This window comes from Chrysemys picta, chromosome 1, assembly GCF_011386835.1.
Source record: "Chrysemys picta bellii isolate R12L10 chromosome 1, ASM1138683v2, whole genome shotgun sequence".
NCBI classification, from domain to species: Eukaryota; Metazoa; Chordata; order Testudines; family Emydidae; genus Chrysemys; species Chrysemys picta.
Window position 1 is genome coordinate 321,509,879 of NC_088791.1, and position 25,323 is coordinate 321,535,201.

Below are 25,323 nucleotides of genomic sequence, written 5' to 3' on the forward strand. Positions count from 1 at the left end.
CAAAAGGTTGAAAGGACATGCACAAGATACATTTTACTTATTTTTATATGTGTAAAATATATACCACGCATTCTCTGGACATATGTTCATAAAAATTAAAATAATATACATGATTTGTCAAGACATAACAAATTACAATTTTACCCCAAGTTGGTCCTTATAGGCATCATCTGCAAGCCTCCCCACCGCACACATACACACCAAGCAAAGGCCTCAGTAACTATGTGGACCTGACAAAATGCCCTAAAGGGAAACAAAATCAAGCTATTTTGCGCTTAGAGGAAGAGCACTCATGAGCCCTTCAAGAAGAGTAATCTGCCTCCAGCCCCAAAATGTTCAAATCTGTGGCCTGTCCTAAGTTGACCTCAATAGTCATAGTGATAAATAGAGAGCCTCTTGGAAAACTAGGACCCAAATAATATACTGTAGTGCTTTATAGTTCAATACCAATCTTGAATTGCACCTTGTCATAAACATACAGCTAAAGGTAGCAAAAAATCCCTTTTACCCTGTAAAGGGTTAATTCCTCTTTTACCTGTAAAAGGTTAAGAAGCTCAGATAACCTGGTTGGCACCTGATCAAAAGGACCAATAAGGGGAGGAGATATTTTCAAATCTGTGGGGAAAGGTTTTTGTTTGTGTCTTTGTCAGCAAGGAACCAGGGCAGGAAAAAAACATCTCCTTAAGCATATCTGGACTAAGCATCTAGTAAGTAAGATGCTTACTAGTATTGCAGAAATAGTAAGTAATAGCAAAGAAATGTGTTAGATTATCTTTTGTTTTAGCTTGTGTATTTTCCCTGTGCTAAGAGGGAGGTTTATCCCTGCTTTTGTAACTTTAAAGTTTTGCCTAGAGGGGAAATCCTCTGTGTTTTTGAATCTTTTGTTATTCTGTAAAGTACTTACCATCCTGATTCTACAGAGGTGATTCTTTTACCTTTTCTTTCTTTATAATAAAGTCTGGGTTTTTTAGAATCTGGTTGTGTTTTAGTGTCCTAAAACCCAAGGGTCTGGTCTGTGCTCACCTTGTTACCTATCTGGTTGGTAGAGTATTCTGAAGCCTCCCCAGGAAAGGGGGTGAAGGGCTTGGGGGGATATTTTGGGGAAACAGGAAGTCCAAGTGGTCCTTTTCCTGAATCTTTGTCTAAACTCACTTGGTGGTGGCAGCATACTGTTCACGAACAAGGTGGAATTTGTGCCTTGGGAAAGTTTTAACTAAGCTGGTAAAAATAAGCTTAGGGGGTCTTTCATGCGGGTCCCCCCCATCTGTACCCTAGAGTTTAGAGTGGGGAAGGAACCCTGACACACCTGAAAATAAATAGGAAACAAGTGAAAATTTCTGAGAACTACTGTAATATTTTTCATATCACCACCATTACTGAAGCACACAGCCACATTCTGCCCCATCTGTAGCTTCCAACGGGTCTTTAAGGGTAAAAAGCACATTAAAATAATCAAATATGGAGGTAAAAAAGGCATAAGTAACTGTGGAAAGAACCGTATCTGAAAGAAATGGTCATAATTGTCTAGCTAAATGCAGATGAAAGAGATGTTCTCGGTCAGTTAAAAAATCTGTTCTGCAGAGATGTTCTGCAGTTATAAGATCAATAGGCTAATAAATATTCAAAAAAAGATAACAGCACAGGAAATACATTGCCAAAGCTTAAAGCAACAAAGAAGGATTCCTTTACCTTAATTATCTGTTCAAATGCTAAGGCAGACTGTAACATCATTGGCTTCTGACTCTGAATCATTTGTTGATCAATTGAATTGTAAAAATGTGCCACCTATAAAACAGACAGGATTTACTATTACATATAAGCAGCATATTTCCATTTATATGCCAATAGTTTTTAATATTTGTAATATATTCCTGAGAGTATTGCCAATTCCAATATTTTCAAGACTTACATTTTATCAATATGATTGTTAATAAGATATTTAACGAGTATATATAATACGCCATTTTAGAACATGTGATCATGTCTCCCTTTAGTGGCTGGCCCTAGCAATTATAAGTTTGTACCTAAAGAGGTTATATTTACCTTAAGTGGAAAATTGCTAATGGCTCTCTTTATTGTAACATCTCATAGTCAATTTCAAAAACAGGTTAATTTTTAATACTGCACTAAACATTTGTGTGTGACTATTTCTTTATTTCTGTTCAGTTTTTAGGATTAAATTTATTTCCAATATTATCATCATTCAATGTTATTAAATTGTTCAAGAAACACATTGTAGCTTTAATAAAGATAAAGGTTTACAGCAGAAAGCTTATTAGCCTGATAATCATAATGATAATATAATGGTCTGGAAATACTCTACCATTAATGCATAGAAATCAGTACAGATTGTGGTTATGGTTTATTATCTCATACCTGCTTGAGGATAACTGCTTGCTTGCAGAATTTTTGTGCAGTGTTTGCAACTTGCTGTATTTTAGCAGGAATAACAAAGCCAAGTGCAGATAACTGACGCACTTCTCTTAGGAGAGTCACCAAACGATCTGAATAATGTATTTTTAATTCTCCATCACAATGATCCAGCTCCATAATAGGACTGCTAGCTTGCATGCTAAACCAAAATTAATATTAAAAATTACCGAGTATGATTTGTCCAGGATCCTTTCCAAAATTCCAAAATACTGGATAACATTTACTTTTTTTCTGACTATTTTTTATTTTAAAGTTGTTCATTCTATGATTCTATGTGTTAATCCGGTAACCTCTATCCAAAACTTCTGAAGACTAGCACCAAGGGAAACACATAACAGAACTCCATTTTAACATTTGTTTTTACTCAGAAGATTGTCAAGCATGTTATAATACACCCTGTTTCTTTAGTTCCCGGCCAGGGCTACTCTGAGCACTCTTTGGATTCAGAACCTTGCAAGGGACTTCGTCTGAATGTGACACTACCCCTCCACTCAACCATGTGAGATGGAGGAAGAGAGAAACACCAGGGCAGAGCCAGCCTGAGGGTCAGAGACTCGCACCAGCAGCAGCAGATACAGGAACATTTGCATCAGACACAGCAACACTGATGGGGGAAGAAAAGATGAGATCTATTTTTCCCCAAAAAATCCCCTACACCTAGAACTGTGCAGAGAGGACTCCCCAGCTCTAGGGACACCAAGGTTCCTCAGTCATTTTTGCTCATGGAAAGTCTATTATTCTATGAGAACCAGCCCAGGGGCATAGACTCAAGCTAGAAGAAGCATTTGCAGCATACTCTCAGACACTAATAATGTCATCAGACTATCTTCAGTTTTTGGATTTGATAATCTCACTCCTGTGCTAACTGGCTGTATGTATCGACCCTCTCCCAGCGTGCCTCAGGTCATTTCTCTTCAGCTTTATTCCTTTTGCCCTCCATGCTCCCCTTCCTCCTTTTCCCACCCTCTTTCCTCTGCCTCATTACCCTTGCCACCCTCTCTTCAATGCCTGCTCTCTCGTTTTCGATTTAGCTAATCCTCTCACAACAAACCCATTTAAAAAAATAGCCTAACAAAAAGCAAAACCTTGTGAAGCTAAGAAACAAGATGTTTGCCAGGCATCACACTGTTCATTTGGCTTGTTTGTTGTAACTCTTCACTGTTGCCAACTCTCATGTGAAATGTGAGAATCTCATCTTTCATTTTTCTCAGATTAAGTTGGTAGCCCTCACGTTTACAGAGGAAAGCTTGAAAGAGTAATCCAAGTGTGTTTTAAGGGTTCAAAAAACGGAAGGTAAATAAAAAGAACTGCCCACCCCCACATTTTTTTAAATCTCATGATTTTAAAGATAATCTCATGAATGAGTATTTTAACTGCTTTCCTCAATCCATCTTCTGTCTGCCTTGTCTATCTAGATTGTGAGCTCTAAGGGACACTGACGACCTGTTATCCTGTATTTGTCTAGCAGCTAGCACAATGGGACTCCAATCTCATTCAGTCTCTAAGAACTACTGTAATACAAATAACAAATAAAAATATATATATATTCCCAAACATATTTCATTTTGCTTTACCAATCAAGTCTGATACAATCCACAACAATGAAGTGGCTGTGAACTGCCCTATTTTATTTCTCTTATTTATTCTCTCTTCTACACCAGAGCTTCACTGTATAGGTCTTCATCAGCTCTTTTTAGATTACACTGTAATACAGACTTTGGTAATAGTTCTTATTGCATACAATATTTTATACTTACCAAAGTCCTGACCGGGGATTCGACAAACCTGACTGAATGTCCCTGGACCAACCATCAAATTGTTCTTGTTCGTAAACCTTGAACTGTTCTAAAAGATCATCTGCATTTTGACGGAATGTTTGAAATCCAGATAAGTCAGAAAGAAGAGCCTCTGCAATCTTGATGGCATCATCAACCTTAAACACAATCCCATTTGTCAACGATGAAAGGGGCATAACTTCTGGATTGTATTTTTATTTTAGAAATAATATATATCATAATTATAATAACTACAAAGATCATTATTTGCAAAACACAAAACATCTAAAGACAAATTGTTATAAGCGGAGTTCTCAAAGAAAGGGAACTTTTGGTAAAGCACATTGTTTTCAAGGAACATTTGTGTTCCCTCTTTAAGAGCCAGATATTATATGTCACAGTCCCTACCCACAGGGTCCTTTTCACCCTTTACATTAGTTCTTTTTGAATCTAACATGAACATACTGTAGTCACTTACTCTAGAAATAAACTCCAAACACTGACCATTAAAAACCAAACATGAAAAGATATCAACACTACATACAAAACTTACATTTACAAATTTTAAAAAAGAGCACAGCTGCAGTTACCTAAAGACCTCAATGAACACTCAAAATCTTAAGGAACAGGATTTTGTCAAAATCAAGGGAACCTGCCAGTAGGCTTTGAAATCTGCACTACAGGCCCAAGCACAGAGTACAGTGAAGTGGTGCAGATGACAGACTGTAAGGAAGGTTAGTACAAGCCCTTTAATATTGGTGGAACATGGTGATCTACCCCTATTTGATTATCAGATCCAGCTAGGAAGGGTGGGTGATTCCTATAAAGAACTGAGATGGCTTAGTTGGAGGGGAGCTTCAGGAAGGAAATTTGGTTCCTGGGGCTGGTCCTAGAACAGGCGGAATGAGACACAAGGGGAAAGGCCTTTGGGCCCCTGCAACTTGTTTTGGTCAGGAGAATAAATGAAGGTAACAGAGTTCTTCAAGTGAACTCTGCATATTCACTCTCTGGGGACCTGTACCAACCCGTGCAGCAGGATGGTAGAAATTAGTAGCAGTGACCGCTAGGTGACCATGCTCCCTCACGCTCCCTGTCTAGCGCTCAAGCGTGTTTTGAGCATATGAGTATAAAGGGGGTGGGCACTGTTACCACCTCAGTTTCTTCCACCACTAAAGCGGAAAACCACTGATATTTTAATTTGGACTCTGGAGGAGTGGAGAAGGTGGAGGGGCTATGAATATGCAGAGTCCATCTCAAAGAACTCCGGTTACAAATAGGTAACCTTCATTTCTTCTTTGAGTATTCTCTGCATATTCCCACTCTTGGGGTAGTTTGGCAAGCAGTACAGTAAATTGGATGGAGGGATGAAGAGTTCTAATTAAACAAGGATTGGAGTAACGCTCTACCAAACTGGGCATCCAACTTGGATGCCATATCCAAAGTGCAAGGCTTCGCGAATGTGTGAATAGTAATCAACCTAGCAGCTTTGCATATCTCAAGGGAATGTGTTTATAAAAGCTGTAGATATAGCTACTGCCCTAGTAGAATGAACTCTAAGCAGAGAAGGAATGGGAAGAGAAGCTCCTCAGTCTATAACACTCTTCAATCCACTGTCTAATCCACCTAGACAGGAACTGAGATGAAATGTCTTTCCCTTTGAGTTACCAGCATATGAAACAAATAACTTAGAAGACTTAAAACTCTTTGTTCTATCTAAGTAGTACGATAGTACTGTCTTGACATCCAACAAATGTAACCTGGCCTCCCTTTTAGATGAATGAGGCTTTGGAAAGAACACCAGTATATTAATAGTTTGATTTACATGAATCTCAGAAACTATTTTAAGAAAAAATTTAGGGTGTGGCCTAAGAACCACTGTGGCACACTGTACCTCATAATGACACCCTGTAACCCCCATATTCATTATTCATATGTGGTTGTGATATTTTATCCAAAGCATGCCGTGTAAGGTATCATATGAAAGGTCATGATCTGATGAAACTGCTTGTTCTGTCTCAATATGCATATCATTAGTGTGTACAAAAAGTTATGAGATTGTGCTGTATGGTTGTTATTGAAATATGCTGAAGTTTGCTAGTGGCATGCAAAAGATCCCTGCCCAGGTGGGGTGCTGACCACACTGTGTGGCTCAACTATGCAAGCACCACACAAAGGGAACTGATCTTTCACTGTGACTTTTTCACTTTTCACTGTGACTCAGCAAAGCCCACCAGGACATGCCTGGGCTAGTGTCTAGCGGTTAGGATTCCTGGTTTTCACCCAGGCAGCCCGGGTTCGACTCCCGGTGTGGGAAGCAGCCGCCTCTTTTATGGGGGAGGGATAGCTCAGTGGTTTGAGCATTGGCCTGCTAAACCAAGGGTTGTGAGTTCAATCCTTGAGGGGGCCACTTAGAGATCTGGGGCAAAATCAGTACTTGGTCCTGCTAGTGAAGGCAGGGGGCTGGACTTGATGACCTTTCAGGGTCCCTTCCAGCTCTATGAGATAGGTATATCTCCATATTATGGGCCAAGGGTATAAAATAAAGGACAGTTGAAGCAGACAGGGCCCTTTCTCCTCTAACCACCTACACTGGAAACAACTGGGATGCCAAGAAGATTAAGATCATCTGAAGAGTCTTGTCCAGACTTCAGGAGGGAAGTCTGTGCATTAAGGACTATAACATCCAGTGGGGTGAGAATAGTGCCTGATTCAAATCCTGTTTAGTGTATAGATTGGATGCACATTTTTATTTTTTTTGGTGACCATCTCTGTTCTTTTATGCCTACCACTTATAACCACTTAAAATCTATCTTTCTGTAGTAAATAAACCTGTTCTATATTTTATTTAAAACAGTATATCTTGCTTGGGAAACTTCAGCTCAGGAACAAAAGCTGGTGCATGTCTTCTCCACATTGGGGGTGGGGAGATGGATTGGGTTACAAACTTACACTTCTCAGACTTCTGATCAAAGTAGGACAGTAGTATGGCTCTGGAGCCCTAAGCTGGGGAGCTGTGGGAAATTGGCTGGAGCCTCTCTGTTGATGCTTCATGATAGCATTAAAATAACTCAGCTGGGTGTGTCCCTGCCTGTGGGTGTCTGTGTGAGTGCAGTACTTGGGAGAGGTTTGCAGCTTGTCACAACATATCAGTATGAGAGGGAGCCCAGGTTGGTAAGCCAGAGGTCTCAGCAGTATCCCAGTTCCAGACTGCACCACGGGGAACCCATCACAACCATCTTGTCCTTACAAAAAGTACTAAAAGGGCGATCTATCACCAATGCATGTAGTTCACTAATTCTTCTGGCTGAAGTAACTGCTATTATAAAGGCCATCTTCACAGATAAATGGAACAAAGAGTAGCTCACTATAGGTTAAAATGGTTGTGACGAATTGAATCAAAACTAAATTCCGATTCCACGGAGGAACAGGGTTTCACACAGGGGGACACAGGTTCAACGTTCTTTCAAAAAGTTCTTAACCAGCATATACATAAAAACAGATTTGACAATTACATGATTATGGTATGCTGCTTTGAGTCGGACTGCCCTCAGTTTTGAATACATTTATGTACAACAGAGATTCTTTGTCGTTCCAAAGGCCTTGAACGTACAAATTGCAAAGATGTGCTCCCCATCGTGTACGTATTATTAAAAAAGGAGAAGGTGGGTTGAACAAAACTCCATGGAGGACATTTTGAGGTTCCAGTCACCATCTTAGAGAGAAAAAAACCTTCAGAACAGAGAGTACTTTCTGCATACTGTTCATAATGGGTCTGAAATTCCTAAGTAGTCAGTGCTGAAGAGGTCTCATTCTGAGCCTGGCATATGGAGTCACATAGGTCATGGATGCCATTAGATAAACTATCTTTTCACAGGGATACTGAAGCATATGGTAGTTTTTAATTTTTAAAGCCTCTTCCTTTTATGGAGTTGAGAATCACACCAATGAATGGAATCTTTTGTGACTGTGTGAGAAGAGACTCTTTTTAGTTTACGAGAAGACCAAAGGTTCCAAATAAAGAATGAGTGACCAAAATGGCTTTCTGTAATTCTTCTTTTGAGGGAGCCTTCAGAAGCCAATTGTCTCAGTACAGGAATACAAAAAATGCCTGTCTTCTCAAGTATGCTGCAACCAGAGCCATGCATTTGGTAAAGACTTTGGGTGTGGTTGAAAGGCCAAACAGTAGGGCTCTGTACTGGAAATGGTCTGAACCATCAGAAAAACAGAGATATTTTCAATGTGAGGGTCTTACTGAAAGATGAATCTTTGAGATTGAGATCACCAAACCAATTCAAAAGTGGACAGGGAGGGAATAATTAATGTCATACTCACCATCCTGAATTGAAATTTCCTGATGAACTTGTTTAAAGCTCTGAGGTCTAGAATTGGTCTGAGGCCTCCATTCTTTTTAGGGGGATTAGAAAATGTATGTCTGTGGAGAGTGATTGCTAAAACCACAGATCTTAATGCGGTGTCAAAAACATCAAATGATGGCCTCAGGACATGTTTTGCCACATGTTGGCCTTTCATAATGAGACCTGTTGTTAATCTCCTCTGGTGCTCTGGGAGGTTCTTGGTTAAGACAGATCTTCTCCCACAAGTGAAATTGATATCTGGCCATTACTGCTTGATATCAACCATACACATATTTAAAGAAAGCGATGAAAAAAATTCTTCTTAGAGAGTCCAACTTTTTTCCTTCTTTGTCATAAGGAGTCAAGTGCTGAAGACCTGACCTGGATCTTTGACCTGATGCTGCTACCACAAGAGAATTGGTTTGAGGGTGCACATGAAAACAGAAAAACCCTTCCTGTGGGATCTGAGATAATTTATCTGCCGTTTTTTAAACTGATTGAAATGAAGATGGATTTGACCAAGAAGATTTTGCTGGTTGCCAGAGACCTTCCAATATAGGCAATGATACCTTATTCTTTGCAATAGAACACAAAATATTGGATGTGTGGTGTGACGGGTTCGGTCACAGAGACCCCTTAGGGACGGTCACCTGATGTGCTGGAATTACCTCTAAGCCCATTTTCCACTGCCAGCTTGGGACTCCAGAACCCTGCCTTATTGAGCCAGACACGCTAGTCTGCTGCAACACAGACCCAGGTCTGGTCCACGCCCCTAAAGCTGCAGACGTTAACCAAAAACTGCTCAGCAAGTCACCTATGTCCAGCACCCAGACACCCAGTTCCCAATGGGATCCAAACCCCAAATAAATCTGTTTTACTCTGTATAAAGCTTATACAGGGTAAACTTATAAATTGTCCACGCTCTATAACACTGATAGAGAGATATGCACAGCTGTTCGCTCGCCCAGGTATTAATCACTTACTCTGGGTTCAATAATAAACAAAAGTGATTTTATTAAGAATAAAAAGTAGGATTTAAGTGGTTTCAAGAAATAACAGACACCACAAAGTAAGTTACCAAGCAAAATAAAACACACAAGTCTAAGCCTAATACATTAAGAAATTGTATACAGGTAAATCTCACCCTCAGAGATGTTCCAATATGCTTCTTTCACAGACTAGACTCCTTCCTAGTCTGGGCCCAATCCATTCCCCTGGTACAGTTCTTGTTAGTTCCAGCTCAGGTGGTAACTAGGGGATTTCTCATGACTGGAAGCCTCCTTTGTTCTGTTCCACCCCCTTTTATATCTTTGGCACAAGGCGGGAATCCTCTGTCTCGCTCTCTGGGTTCCCACCCTTCCTTCTAAATGGAAAAGCATCAGCTTTAAGATGGATTCCATTATCATGTGACATGTTCACATGTCCTGTGAGACTTCACTACTTACTCGCTGGCATCCACATATACAGGAAGGCTTACAAGTAAACAGAGCCATTTACAACCAATTGTCCTAGTTAATGGCCCACACTTTGCATAGTTACAATAGGACTTCAGAGTAATACTTTATATTTCTAGCTTCAGATACAAGAATGATACATACATACAAATAGGATGAACACACTCAGTAGATTATAAGCTTTGTAATGATACCTTACAAGAGACTTTTTGCATAAAGCATATTCCAGTTACATTATATTCACATTCCAAGCATATTTTCATAAAGCATATGGAGTGCAACGTCACATGTGGCTTCTTTCAAAGCTACTGATGTAATATTAAAGTTGATGACATCCTATCCACTAGCTTATGAAACTGAACTGTGTCCTCAGAAGGAGAAAATGCTGTAGCTACATCCACATTTTCCATTTTTTGTTGTTGACATTCCTGTAGAGGAAATGTTGTCTGATGCTCCTCCTCATTGTCTCCTGTGGTAAGGATAGGGAACATTCTCTAAGTGTCGGATCCTTACCCCTCAGATCCGCAACCCTCAGATCCATCAGTTCCAGTGAAAGATGTAGTGGGTACGAAGACTCATGCTTCCTGGAGTGATAATGGTAAGTAGAAGTTGGCCAATATGTCCCAGACATCCAAGGCAGTATATGCCAATCCTGCCAGTCACCCCAATCCTGTCTTACATACCTTGTTTGGAACATAGGGTGCCATGGAGGGAAATTCTCATCTGTAAATGGTCAGATCATAGTCTTGCTTGTTGGATCCAGCTCTATATCTGATTGCAGATCCCATCCCAGATCCAATACTGAAGCCGCAGGTGAAATGACCACTGTGGGGATCTGGGTCATGTAGCATGGTGACAAACCTCTTCTTAAAGTTGGGATCTTAGGTGGTGGAAGAGATACTGGAATATCTCCATGTCCCATCTCAGTCTTTTATCACAAGAACCATGAGAAATAGCCAGATCCGTTAGTAGATGTGAATCTGTACCATGACAGTTAAAGTATGTTGCTGAGCTGATGTGTTCAGATCTGATGAGCTTTCCTTAGGATCTGTATCTCTAGAATGGATCTACAGATCTACTATCCTTTGGTCTCAGATTCGCATGTGAACAGTCTGATGAACTACCAGGGATGTTTTAATTTAGCTTTCCGTTTCCTCTGAAACGAGGCAGCCAGTTCCAATAAGTTATTTGGACCCTTAGGATGACTGTCCGAAACGAGTTCCACAATTAATAATAAATGTATTAATTTTGGAGGCAGATCCAAAGGCTTAGGAACAGTCAGATCCACCAATCTGGAACTGGAGCTCAGTGCCAAGATGGAAGACTTCATTGTTGCAATTTTCTTGGATCTAGATGTACTCAGAGCTGATTCAGGCCTCCTATCCTTATTTTCAGATCCTTCAGTGTTCTCAGATCCCAGAGGCTTGACAGACAAAACCTCCTGTAATAAAAGGGCCTGAACAGTGCTTAATTTGTGCCAGGGATTGCCAGGGCTGAGCCCTGGCACCACTAGGCTTGAGGGTTCATAGCCCCAGCACCTCTGGACTTGCCGTATCAGTTATGAATGTAAAAAAATCACTTGAGCCACAGCACCTCTTTCATTACAAATTAAGCACTGGGCCTGAAGTCTATTTTGTCTTTCCTTCTGGGCCCAAGGTTTGAAAGTATTACAGGCAACACAACATGCTGGTGAAAGGTTCTCCCCCAAACACTTTAGACACTGAATATGTATGTCAAATGCAAAGAGGATTGCTGGGAAAGATGTGCACCACCTGAATCCATGTTTCTTCATACTGGGATTATCCGTACTGAACTATAAAACTATACCTTAAAACTATGTGTAATCTAAATCTGGCCTAATTTATCCTAAAACTAAGCATAGACTACTAACTATAAAAAATATTAACTACTAACAGCAATGAACTAATATGAAGGCACTATCAATCAATACATCTTTGAGATCCAATGGTTCATATCCTTTCGCTGCTGCTGTTGGAAAGAACTGAGGCTGCAGTGGCACCACAGCTCCTATATATTCATGCTCTTAGAACGCCCTCAAGTGCCAAACAGGGAGCATGGGCACCTAACCAGCACTGCTACTAGAAGCTTCTACCATCTTGCTTCACTAATCAGCAAAAGTCCCAGGAATGGCACTATGCAGAGGATACTTGAAAAATTGTGTGTAACTTTGCAAGTTTTTTTATTTGAAGAATAAAACTGCCCTGAAGGAAGGACCTGAATAGACTTTTGGGTGTGGTATGAGTCCTTCTTGGGTTGGGGGAGATAGGCCAGCAGATCTTCAACTGGATAGTCCAAAAAGCTATCTAGCATCCTCTTTACTGTGCTTTTTGGCTAGAATAGAACACAGCCTCTTTGAAGCCAGCTGGTGCCTTGTTAGTTAGTGTGCCCTAGACTTGGGGGACCTGGAGCACAAAGAAGATTACAATACAATCACGGAGGACATTACAAAGCTTTGATTAATCTGAATTTGGTAAATCAGTATAAATTCTCTCTCTCAAGTTAATTATGTTGATAGATTCACCTCAGTAAGCCAGAATGAGGTCTCTATTATACAGTCAAATATATTAGGAAGCAGTATTTCTCCCAGGATCTTAAGAAAACGAGAAGATGAATTTCAACTGAATGTCAAAAGCATAAGGAAATATTCAGAGGGTCTGAACACTTTTTCCATCACTTTTCAAAATACCTTTTTATGGCATGTATGTTTAAAAATGTGCCTATTCTCATAACTCTGTCACAAACTGCAATTTAAGTAAAAAGTTTAAAATACTAAAATGCCTCTGGCGTTTTTAGAAGGAAAGCAGAGCAAGTAAAGCCTTTCTCAAAAACCAAAAGTACGCCATTGGCACAAACATAAGTATATGTATAAAGAAGTGATGGTGCATATGTTATAGCAGATGCTACCTTCTGAGTAGGATTTTAGAATGTCTAAAAACTTGAAATGTTTCCTCTAAAGTCAAATTCATCAGGACATGTGAATCTAGTGTATGAATCTGTACAAATCTTTCCATTCAATTAATTCATTTCTACCTGCCTTTTCCTTATTCCACACACTTAAATATGTTACATACTGTACACCTCACATGCATTTCTTTAATCTCAGAAACCCATTTATATAACAAATTATAAATGTGATGATAGCAAGGCACAGATATTGTTTGATATTATTGTTTGAATACAAACTAATCAAAGGCAGGGAATTATAACTGAGCAAATACCTTTAACCCATCCTGTTGTGAAACAGAAAACACTAATGTACCGCACCCTGACTTTACTACAAAGAACCAACAATTCTGCTTTTTAATATGATACTGGGAACCCCTTGCTTGTCCTGGTGGGCACTTACTCACATGAGAAATACACTGATTTCTGAAGGACTACTCATGAGTTACTACTCGCTACTGAGAGTAAGTGGGTCACAATCTGGCTCATTGTAAGCCTTTTATGGGAACCACATGTGCATACTTGAGGAAGCAATCTAAGCCAGAGTGTCTACCACCACTGTAGAATTCTAGTCTTTCCCAGTTTTTGTAATACTCTAAAATATTTTTAATAAACCTCATTTAACATAAGAAGTTTTTCAATGTATTATTTATCCAAGAGATAATTTTTGCATGTTGAATAAATGAAAAACTATTTAGCAAGAGTCCTACTGAAGAGGAGCTTTTAACCTTTAACTCCAGTGAAGTCAACAAGTGTTGCAGATGTTGAGTACCTTTGAGGTCTTTTATGCCACATTTTTTAATTGGAAGTCAGTATGCAGTGTCTCAACAAGAATTTAAACTATTACCTTCAACTGCAGTTGCCGCACCCAAACAATATTATTGACAACTTCAGAAAGATTTTTGCCTGAAAGTGGCCCAGATACATCACCAGGAACACCATGGCATCGAGCTTCAAAGTCTGTTCGAAAATCTGTATCAAACAAACTGTTCATATTAGACCCACAAAGCAACAGAACCAGTTAGCAATAAAGAATTATAGCTACAAACAACATACTAGACTTTAAAAAAAAAAAAGTGTTGCAAAATACTACTCCCAAAAGAAAAAAGACAAAGTAGAGATCAATTAAAACATTTCCAAATTGATTTTGAATTGTCTATAATTCACTTTTACCTTTGACAGAGTCCTGAAGTCTTGCTAGCAAAGTTTCCCTTTCCAAAAGCAACTCTTTGCTAATGCTTGGGCGTTTTACCAGTTCCTTATATTTCTGAAATGCTTGAAACAGCTAGCATAAGAAATAATGTAAAGAAAAAAGATTATTTCTACTCAATAAAATGAAACACATTCTTAGGCACCACTGTTCATAAATCCTGTATGTAATCATAAATAACTATTTCTTTGTCTTAAAATAACTATTTGAGGATTCTGCAACCTGATACATAGTAAAGCCTTTGTGATATAAAAATATTTTTACCTGTTGCGGACTGTCTTGAATTTCTGAAATAAATGTTTTCAATTTGCTTGCTATTTTCTGTTCCACTGGTGCAACAATTCTCTCATATTGAGACACTGCAGCTCTCCATAAAGGCTGGAGATAATGAACAGCTGTGTTAGTTTGAGATATGTTAATACTCACAATAAAGTCACAGAAATTATGTATAGAAAAAAAAATAAACATTATACCTCTGTGTAGGGGTTATAGTGCACAGGATTCAGGCCAGCAAAGGGTTCAAACACCTGAGCAAGGTGCAATGTTTGTTGTTCCCCCACTGGTAAAAAATATGCAAGTTTTTCATGAAGTGTTCTAATAGTCAGCACCTAAAACAAAAAAGTAATATTTTTATTTATTGTAATAGGATTTTTATGTGTCCATTATTATGATGCCTGGGCATTAAAAGCAAGAAATGCAATACACAGCACAAACTCCCTCATCTGTACCATACCACCCCATCACAAATAATACTTCCCTAGCAATGAGCTAAAGTCAAGTAAACATTGAACCCAAATATGTGTATTAAACCATGCTCTGATTATAAAAATGATGGGAAAATATTACACAGTTTTATTTACAACTAAAAAAACCCTCTGTAGTTTTGTTTCCAACAAAACCAAATCAAAATTCACCAAACGAATACCTCATCAAGACGTTTTCCAAGTTTGTCTAATGATTCAGGAACATATTTCTCACTTTTCCATAGATGTGGTGTATATCGTTCCCATAGTTGTCCAGTTAGGTGATCACAGGCAGCTACCCACTGTTCACAAATCATGATACCGGCCTTCAGATTTTCTTTCACAATGTGAAAAGCATCCTCCCACAGATTCAAAGTTCCCATTTTTTTCTGAACAAACCTACCAAGAGAGCCACCTAAAACAGCACAAAAACATACACAGACCCAAATATAACAAGTATGTTTAAAATCCTCTTTATATTCCACAGCACTGTGCATTTACATTTTTAAAAGCTATTGAGGAGATATTTTGATACTAAATGCAAATCTCATAAACAAAAAACTATTCACTTAGGGCCTGATTCTGCAATCCCTTTTTCACGAGTAAGAGCTACAGAACTGGAATCCTTAATAAATTAAATTATATACATATTGTGTAAGACAACATATTTAAAAATAAAAGTCTTAATGCACAGTTGCATGTGTTATGAACATGTTGAGGACAATGCAGAGCTTCCCATCCTCTCCATAGCCTATGAAGGGAGGAATGAAATGAGGATTCATAGACTGCCAGGCCAAAAAGAGACCACCATGACCATCCAGCCTGACCCCCTACATGCACAGGCTATAGAATTTTTCCCAGAAGCTGAATTAAAGCACACATTTTAGAAAGATATTTAATCTCGTTTCAATAGGGTTACCATACGTCTGGATTTTCCCGGACGTGTCCAGCTTTTTGGTCCTCAAATCCCCGTCCGGGGGGAATTGCCAAAAAGCCAAACATGTCCGGGAAAATACTAGTCCCCTGCTTACCTTAGAGTGGCTCCGGCAGGCTGCGAGTTGCAGGCGGATTCCCCCGCGGCGGCGGCTGCTGCTGCTCCGTCCAGACACCTCAGCTTTGTGTAGCTGAAGAGCCGAGCTGCCCGAGCGCTACCAGCTTCACAGTTTGCCGAGCAGCCCCCAGACCTCCAGACCCTGCGCCCCCAGCCGGGCGCTTCCCCTCCCAGGCTCCGGCTGCGCTGGGGAAGCGCCCGGCCGGGGGCGCAGGGTCTGGAGGTCTGGGGGCTGCCTGGCAACCCGGGAAGCCGGTAGCGCTCGAGCAGCTGCTTCGCGTGGCTGGGAGGGAGGAGGGGGAATGCGGGGCGCTCAGGAGAGGGGGCTGAGTTGGGGCGGGGAATTTGGGGAAGGGGCGGAGTTGGGGCGGGGCCAGGTGGGGAAGGGGCGAGGCCGGGGCCAGGGCCCCGTGGAGTGTCCTCTTTTTTTAATTTTTAAATATGGTAACCCTAGTTTCAAGGACTCCAAGCAATGGTGAGTCCACCACTTCCCCAGATAAGTTGTTCCAATGTTTAATTACCCTGACTGTTAGGAAATTGAGACTTATTTCAAGGTTGAAGTTGCCTAACTTCAACTTCTACCCAATGGATCTTGTTATGCCTTTTTCTGTAAGACTCTCCAATATTTCCACATCTTTCTTGAAGTGTGGAGAACTGAACACAGTAGTCTAGTATTGGTCTTACCAATGCTGTGTGTACAGAGGCAAGGTCACTTCCCTATTTCTACTTGATATTCTCCTGTTTATAAAACCAATGATCACAACAGCCCTTTTTGCCACAGTATTGCACTAACAACTCATGATGACATGGATATCCACAATGCTCTCTAAGTCCTTCACTGCTTTCCAAAACAGTCTCCCATCCTGCAGGTATTGTCTTCATTCTTTGCTCCCAGATGTATTACCTTGCATTTAGCTGTTTTAAAATGCATTTTGTTGGACTGTGACCATTTAAGCAGACTCAGATAACTCTGTAACCATAAGCTGCCTTTCTCATGATTTACTACCCCACTAGTCTTCATGTCATCTGTAAAGTTTACCAGCAAAGATTTTATATCATCATCTAAATCTTTGATAAAAAATATTGAATAGCATTGGACCAAGAACTTATCCCTCAGGGACCCCGCTAGAAGTGGCCCCGCTCACTGATGTCTCCCCATTAACAACCACATTTTGAGAGCTGTCAGTGACCCAGGTTTTAATCCATCCAATGTGTGCCCCATTGGTTCCATATAATGCAAGTTTTTTAGTCAAAATTTCATGTGATACTGAGTCAAATGCCTTGGAGAAATCCAAGTATACTATATCAACACAGTTGCCAAGATAACAGGTCTGACAATACCTACATATCAGGAAAAGATATTGACTGGTATTAATTATATTTTTAGCCTCCAATTCTTTGTTCAGAGGGGTAGCCGTGTTAGTCTGGATCTGTAAATTGTTGCAATTCTTTGTTGATAGTCCAGATTATTTTGTCTGGGAATGATGTCAGATTAATGAGTCAACAGTTCCTTGGGTCATCCCTTTTACTCTTTTTAAATGGTGGAGCTATTTTGCCAGTCCTCCAATCCTTTGGATTTTCCCCAATTTTCCAAGGTTTGTTAAAATTAACATTAGTGGTTCAGAGAGCTCCTCAGCTAGTTCCTTTAAGTCTCCTGGGTGCAAGTTATCCAGACCTGTTGATTTGAAAATGTATGATCATTTCTACCAGAAGCTTTACCTATGACATCCAAAAGATTTTGCATGCGTGGTTGTGGAAAGGGATCATATTCTGTTTGTCTCCATACATCGTCAACAGTATCCCGAGTAGTCTCCACTAAGTCCACAACTTCAAATAAAGAGAGACTATCCAAATTGCAATAATCCTAGAAATAAAATACATTTTAAAATAACATGATTGTGCTACTGATGGATTAGAAATATTTAAATTCTTAATTAAAATATTTGAATATATTCTAAACTGAGGCATTTTCTTGTTTACAGATACGTCAGGTCTTTATTTTAACACTTAAAAATATAAGGCACAATTCTGCCAAAAAAATAAGGATGTGAGTAACTTTATTCATGTGAATAGTCTCACTGACTTCTGTGGAACTATTCATGTGAGTAAAATGATTCAAGTGCTTAATACTTTGCAGGGCAGAGTCCACAATCATCATCTTGTCGGCAGGGGTTCTCAAACTGGGGGTGGGGACCCCTCAGGGGGTTGTGAGGTTATTACATGGGGGTCGTGAGCTGTCAGCTTCCACCCCAAACCCCGCTTTGCCTCGAGCATTTATAATGGTGTTAAATATATAAAAAAGTGTTTTCAATTCATAACGGGGGGTCACTCTCAGCGGTTTGCTATGTGAAAGGGGTCACCAGTACAAAAGTTTGAGAACACTGATCTTGTGTGTTAAATAATAAAAAAATAAACTATCATCATCCCATTTTCAGCTGACAATCTTCTTACCATTCCTTTATTAATATTAATCTCTTTAAGGCTAATTTTAGGATTGAAGGGACCATATTCTGCTCTGAATCAAACTTGAGCAACCCCCATTAAAGTCAGTGGGAGATGCAGAAGAGAAACTGCAAGAAGAATTTTGCCCAAGATTTTGTACTTCTGAACATCTCATACAATTTCATAAGTTGAGTAAATTCTTTACTATGTTTGATATAAATACATCACTGAATAAATAAAAGAAAAAACATACTCTTGCAATTGCTTCAAACAGATCTTTAAAATGAGAGGCTCTCTCTTTGCTACATGATTTACTTCCACGATGAGCACGCTCTATCCAGAACTGAAACTCATCATTTGGTGTAAGTATTGCTGCAAATACAAAACAGAAAGCACTTAAATACATTATTCAGATACAATGCATAATAACAAAACATCTTTAGCCAAAACACACTTCAAAATGGAAAATTTTACTTTTGGGTTATATAATTCTGCTTCAACTTTTGGGTCTAGGTGGATATCAGCTTAATATTAAGGCACCATACACTCAATCCTGATAGACAGTGGGTGCCCTCAATTCCTAACTCATAAGAGTATTCACAACCTTTCAAGGTCTATTCTGTTTTATTTAAGTTCTTCAACCACTCACATCACAGTGATAGAGACATGAATTCACAAATCTAATGAAATATTCAATTTTTAATTTAAATTGTGTTGTAAAAGAAATAATTGTGGTACACACCGCACACATCATCTTCACGGAATTTGGTTCCTGAGTAATTAGGATCTGATCTTCTGAGGACAGTGCCCAAACCAATCTCTAGCTCACTCAGAAGACTCTGGAGTTTGGGATCGAACTCCTTACTCCATTTCTCATCCTACAACAAAGATTCCAAGCAATAAAAATCATGTTAGAACTCTTTATCATTTTCTATTATCTGTTTTTTTCAAAAATAAATAATTGATGAATAACAATTATTCATTTGATGGGGGAAGAGAACAGGGAATGTACTGTAAATTCAGGGAAGGGCATCTTATTCTTTTACAGGTTGGACAAATCAAAACATTGAGCCATATCAGGCTAATAATTTTTTGAAAAAACTCCTTACTAATTTCAACATGGCCTACAGCTCAAAAATTGATTGCAAGACATGGATTAATATTTGCAAAAGGATGCTGCAAACAGATATTCTTTCATTATTCTCTATTAAGGCAACCAGGTATGGAATTTACTTCTGTGCTGAAAATTACTGGTTAAAATGAATAATGAAGGTTATTGTGATCTTCTGGAATCACTCTAAAAGTATGACAGAAAATAAATTGGAGCTTGGAAACTATGAAACACTGAAATTTCTTTTGCTAAGATAAAGAAATGTAGCCATGATTTTCTTGTGTTCATGAAAAAATGAATAAAGCAAATATCTTCCTTATCACAGAATAAGAAAAGGAGGTATCATTTTAGAAGATATTAATCCTCAGTTTAGCTTTTACATTTTCACATGTAAGATACACTGCCACCCTCTCCAATCCTTGTGCCAAATTCTGCACTCCTCAATTAAGCAAAACTCTCAGAATTTAGCCTTCTGTGATCAATTCTCCTATTGACACACGGTGAAATTTAAGCAGGCAAAACCCATCAGCACAATGGAAAACATAGTCAAATAAGTCAGTTTAGGAATCCAGCACACCTATTTACCATATAAAATAGCTATACTGGTTTGTGCAGTCCTGCCATTGAAGTTGAGACAATATCTGATACACATTTGAAAAAATGACACAGACTTATGTAAAGGTTGCTGTAAAGTGTCTCCTTTAACTTGAAAATGAAATAAATTGTTCATTCCTTAACCTATATAAATATTTTAATTTTAAAGCTAACAGAAAAGCAAATTACAATAAATCTCAGAGAACAATTAACATGAGATGGGGAAGATTTATAATGAAAAGAGAGGAAAGTAATCTGTAAGTACACACTTTTTAATGTATAAAAATATCTGTAATAGTGTATTACTCACCTTTAATAAAACTGGTGCAAATACCTGTCGTACTGCTTGATAAAGTGTATTAATAGGTGAATCTAACATAGATGACACAAGAATATTACTATGAAGATTATCTTCTGTAATAACATCAGGTCGCAGTTTAAAGAATACCAATACTTTATCTTTTGAATCACCAGCTTCAACCTATAATGATTAAAAAACACAAGGTGAAAGAAAGAAAGAAAGAAAGAAAGAAAGAAAGAAAGAAAGAAAGAAAGAAAGAAAGAAAGAAAGAAAGAAAGAAACTGCAAATCACAAGATGTTTTTCCCCCCAAATGCACTTTCTATACAATTTAGAGTAAGGAAATAATTAATTACAAAATTTCATGCTACTTGACTTGTGACAAACATTCTGTTCATATCTGATTTGTAATAAATTCAAAACTTCATGTGATATTTATATTGGGCTGAATAGGAATCTGAAATGTAATACAAAATCAAATACTTAAAATGGCCTCTGCATTATAAGTAGAGCTAGGCAAAAAATGGTTTGAGTGGATAAAAAACTATTTTGCCAAAAAATCCACAACCCGTTCTAATGTCAAGTAACCATTTTACTTATACTATGCTGGCATTGAAAATTACACTCCCCCACCTTCCAGGGTCAAGCAGGTGGAGTGCAAGTGATGGAGTGTAAAATATCACATGCTAGAGAATTTAAGCTTTCATTTAAAAAAATTAGTTTCTACCCTTCAGGTTTTGAAGATAACTTTCCAAATGTGAATCTATACAATCTTCATGGTCTGCAGACGGCCAGGGCCGGCGCTTCCACTAGGCAACCCTAGGCGGTCGCCTAGGGCGGCAGGATTTGGGGGGTGGCATTTTGCCGTCCTCGGCGGAAATTCGGCTGCGGGGGGTCCTTCTGTTCTGGGTCTTCGGCGGAAATTCGGCGGCGGGTCCTTCACTTGCTCCAGGACCCGCCGCCAAAGTACCCCGCAGACGCGGAGTGGAAGGACCCCCGCCGCCGAAGACCACAGCCCCCCTGAATGCTCAGAGGAGGAGCGCTGCCGCCTAGGGCGGCAAAAACCCTGGCGCCACTCCTGCAGACAGCTAGCTCCAAAACCTCTGCAGCTGCTCATAGACACCTCAAGCAATGGCAGAGTGAAATTGATATGAATTTCATCAGTTTCAACTTTGTGGCCCAGTACAGGATGGGCAGCAGTAGAAACAGAAGAGTCATGTCAATTTCACAGTGCAGCTTGTTGGCAAAACTACAAGTAGCAGAGACAAGCACTGAAGCTATTCAAGGAAGAAGACACATAAAACAGAGGCTGGGGAAAAGTAGACTAGCAGAGATCCCAGCTTCTGCACAGCGGCCAAGAGCCTAGGTTTAGGAGGGAATAGGAATCTTTTTCTCCCTTCCAACAAGCAGAGGAGGATCATGGGAAGGAGGTTTCAAATTTATCAGACACTTACTAGACAGAGGTTAAAATGAAAAATGGAGCATCTCAGCAGGATCCACTGACAAAATGGAGTTTGCCTCTGGACTCCAGTAGTGGGCCCTCACCTCATATTTCATGTTGGCCTCTGGCTATAGTAAGTTTAATCTTTTGTCTAATAACTAGAAATTTCAACTCACATGCTATGGTTCCCTCTGCACTGAGAAGAACCTTCCCCAAGTCCCCAATCCATCCCACTTGCCAGAAACTCCTGTGTTTAAATAACATAAAGTTTCTATCAATCCAACCAAAACAAGACAACAAGAGATAAAACTGACAGTCTATTCTAAAATCTTATCATAGAACGGGGGGAAAGGTCTACAATCAAACTGAAGAATGAAGGGTTAGCAATAACATGCAAAACACTGACATTCTGCATATAGCAGAAAACTCTATCACCCCATTTTATTTTCCTCAAGTACAGCAGACACCCTTTTTACACAATCATGTATGTTACTTATTTCTCAAGATATTATAGTGCGCAATGTTGTCGATAAAATTAACTTTAAATGCTCTGTCAGCGGTACCCAAATTTTCTGCAACTGAGGACAACAAACACAATTCGCCAATAGTTCAATGTTAGCAGGAACTTCACCTAATTTACATAAAACAGAGCACTCTCCATACCAGAGCACTCTCCATACCACACGGACACAGAATGTACTGGGCACCCTGGTCTGCACAGTTGCTTTCCATTAGTTAGCATGCCACACACTGGACTCAGTGGTATACACAAGCCCTAGGAGTAATGAGTCGCATACTGAATCATAGGGTCTGCGTGCACTTCCATCTGGACAGTACACTTCATACCAAGCCCCATGATCTATGCAGAGATAATAAAATGCCCCTCCCGCCGTAGATGTTTCTTCTGAGACAGAACACGGTACAGTGGGTCTCACGATTTGTGAACACACTGAGACAGCGTGTCACACACCAGACCTAGTGGTTTGCAAACTCACTCACAATGAGACAGAATGTATATATGTCACACATTAGGATCTGAGACTCTGCTAGAACTCGAAGGAAAATAGCATGTAACACACCAGACCGCCTGGTCTCCATACACACTAGTACTGGGGCAGCATGTCACACACACCAGAGCCCATGGTGTGCAGGGACACAGACACCAGAATGGTGTGTCACATATCAGAGACCATAGTCTATATAAATATAAAAACATAAGAACAGCCATACTGGGTCAGACCAATGGTCCATCTAGCCCAGTATTATGCAGTGGCTGGTGCCACATGCTTTAGAGGGAATGAGCAGAACAGGGCAATTTCAAGTGATCCATCTCCTGTTGTCCAGTCACAGCATCTGGGAGTTGCAGGGTTAGGGACACCCAGAGCATGTGGTTGCATCCCTGATCATCTTGGCTAATTGCCACCAATAGACCTATCCTCTGTGAACTTATCTAATTCCTTTTTGAACCCAGTTATACTTTTGGCCTTCACAACATCCCCTGGCAACTAGTTCCACAGGTTGACTGTGCGTTGTGTGAAGAAGTACTTCCTTTTGTTTGTTTTAAACCTGCTCCCTATTAATTTCATCGGTGACCCCCCGTTCATATGCTATGTGAAGGGATAAATAACACTTCCCTATTCACTTTCTCCATACCATTCACGATTGTATAGACCTCTATCATATCGCCTTTTTTGTCATCTCTTTTTCAAACTGAACAGTCCCCATCTTTTTTAATGTCTTCCCACATGGAAGTTGTTCCATACCCTTAATATTTTTTCTTGCCCTTCTTTCTCTGCACCTTTTCCAATTCTATTGTTATCTTTTATGAGATGACTACCACAGCACTCTGACAAGATGTTTTGAGAGAACTATCCAGGATGATCCCAACATTTCTTTCTTGAGTGGTAACAGCTAAATTAGACTAATTTTGTATATATAGTTGGGATTATATTTTCCAGTATGTATTACTTTGCAGTGATCTACACTGAATTTCATATGCAATTTTGTCACCCAGTCACCCTGTTTAGCAAGATCCTTTTGTAATTCCTTGCTGTCAGCTTTCATCTTAACTATCTTGAGTAACTATTGTCTGCAAATTTCGCTATCTCACTCTTCACCCCCTTTTCCACATAATTTATGACTGTGTTGAACAGCACAGGTCCAAATACAAATTCTTGCAGGTCCCCACTATTTACCTCTCTCCATTGTGAAAACTGACCATTTATTCTTACCCTTTGTTCCTAGCTTTTAACTACTGATCCATGAGAGGACCTTCCATCCTATCGGGTGACAGCTTAGTTTGCTTAAGAGATAAGGGACCTCGTCAAAGGCTTTCTGGCACCAGGCTGGCACTTCACACATCACAAAGCCCATGGTCTGACACTCTCACCAAGAGGGCGTATTGCACACCAGGCCCCATGGTCTGCATGGACGTTCACACCAGGGCCTGCACGTACCTTGTTGGACACGGTGAGCTGGGTGCCCGAGTGCTGCACAGTGAGGAGGAACTCGTTGCCGTCGTCCAGGAAGTTGGCCAGTTGGGGGCTGGCAACAAGCGCACTGGACGGGTCGGTGGGATCGGCCGACGCTGCCAGGCCGAAATAATTTGCTGCGGTGACCGATATGAAGCGTTTCCTCTTGTCTCCCTCCCCAGCCAGAGACATGATGGCGGGGTGTCCGCCGGGGGTGGGGTTTCGGGGCAGGAGAGCTCACCCCGGGGGGGCAGGTAACTGAGGGGGGCTCATCCACAGGCTCAGTGAAAGGCCGAACTCCGTCTGGCGTCCCCGGGTTGCCAGGAGCCGTCACTATGGCGACCGAAGATGGCGGCCGCGGTACCGCGGAACGCTCGCGCGCTCGGCTGGGATGTCGGGAACGCGCCGTGCCTGCCGTGGCCACTGGGGGAAGGGGAGGATCGAAGAGAAAATAGGCACTCGCTAGCCGCTCCCCGCTAGCATCGATGCAATCCCCGCCCCGGCTCCTCACGGGAGGGGCAAGGGTGGGGAGCCTGAGGAGGGGTTCGCCCTACTGTGACCCAGGCGCGGCGCGCGCACGCAGATCTGCCGCCCCGCTGTCCGGGCGGTTTTGGAGGTCTCGCTAGCTCCAGCCTCGCTCTCTCCCCCCCGCCCCCGCTTACCGCCCCCGCGCCTCTGTCACAAAAGTGTTACATGCAGGAGTGATTACCTAGCCCCTGTAACCCTACCTGACTTGGTTTTACAACAACACCAAGTCACGTCAGTCCCAGGGTATTAGGGAGATGAGGAGCTTACTATCTTTTATTAGACCAAGTTCTGTGGGTGAGAGTAGGGTGACCAGATGTCCCGTTTTTAAAGGCAACAAGGAGTCTGGTGGCACCTTAAAGACTAACAGATTTATTTGGGCATAAGCTTTCGTGAGTAAAAACCTCACGTTTTTAAAGGGACAGTCCTATTTTTGGGGACTTTTTCTTATATAG

The 25,323-nt window shown here is 40.4% G+C and overlaps 1 protein-coding gene across 3 annotated transcripts in view; it reads right to left on the reverse strand.

The window, feature by feature from the left end:
- DYNC2H1 (dynein cytoplasmic 2 heavy chain 1) overlaps positions 1–25,003 on the reverse strand; it is a 418,528-nt gene extending 393,525 nt beyond the window's left edge. For all 3 annotated transcript variants that reach the window (XM_024099590.3, XM_024099589.3, XM_024099588.3), the window contains exons 1-13: positions 24,329–25,003; positions 20,443–20,613; positions 19,170–19,305; positions 18,681–18,799; positions 17,705–17,849; positions 15,117–15,349; positions 14,665–14,799; positions 14,456–14,569; positions 14,155–14,266; positions 13,829–13,953; positions 4,191–4,366; positions 2,377–2,572; positions 1,690–1,785 (exon numbers count right to left, since the gene is read on the reverse strand). In XM_024099590.3, coding sequence (XP_023955358.2) covers positions 1,690–1,785; positions 2,377–2,572; positions 4,191–4,366; positions 13,829–13,953; positions 14,155–14,266; positions 14,456–14,569; positions 14,665–14,799; positions 15,117–15,349; positions 17,705–17,849; positions 18,681–18,799; positions 19,170–19,305; positions 20,443–20,613; positions 24,329–24,535 — 1,965 coding nt within the window. In that variant the 5' untranslated portion in view covers positions 24,536–25,003. The remainder of the gene's footprint in view (positions 1–1,689; positions 1,786–2,376; positions 2,573–4,190; positions 4,367–13,828; positions 13,954–14,154; positions 14,267–14,455; positions 14,570–14,664; positions 14,800–15,116; positions 15,350–17,704; positions 17,850–18,680; positions 18,800–19,169; positions 19,306–20,442; positions 20,614–24,328) is intronic.
- Positions 25,004–25,323: the final 320 nt, after the last annotated feature.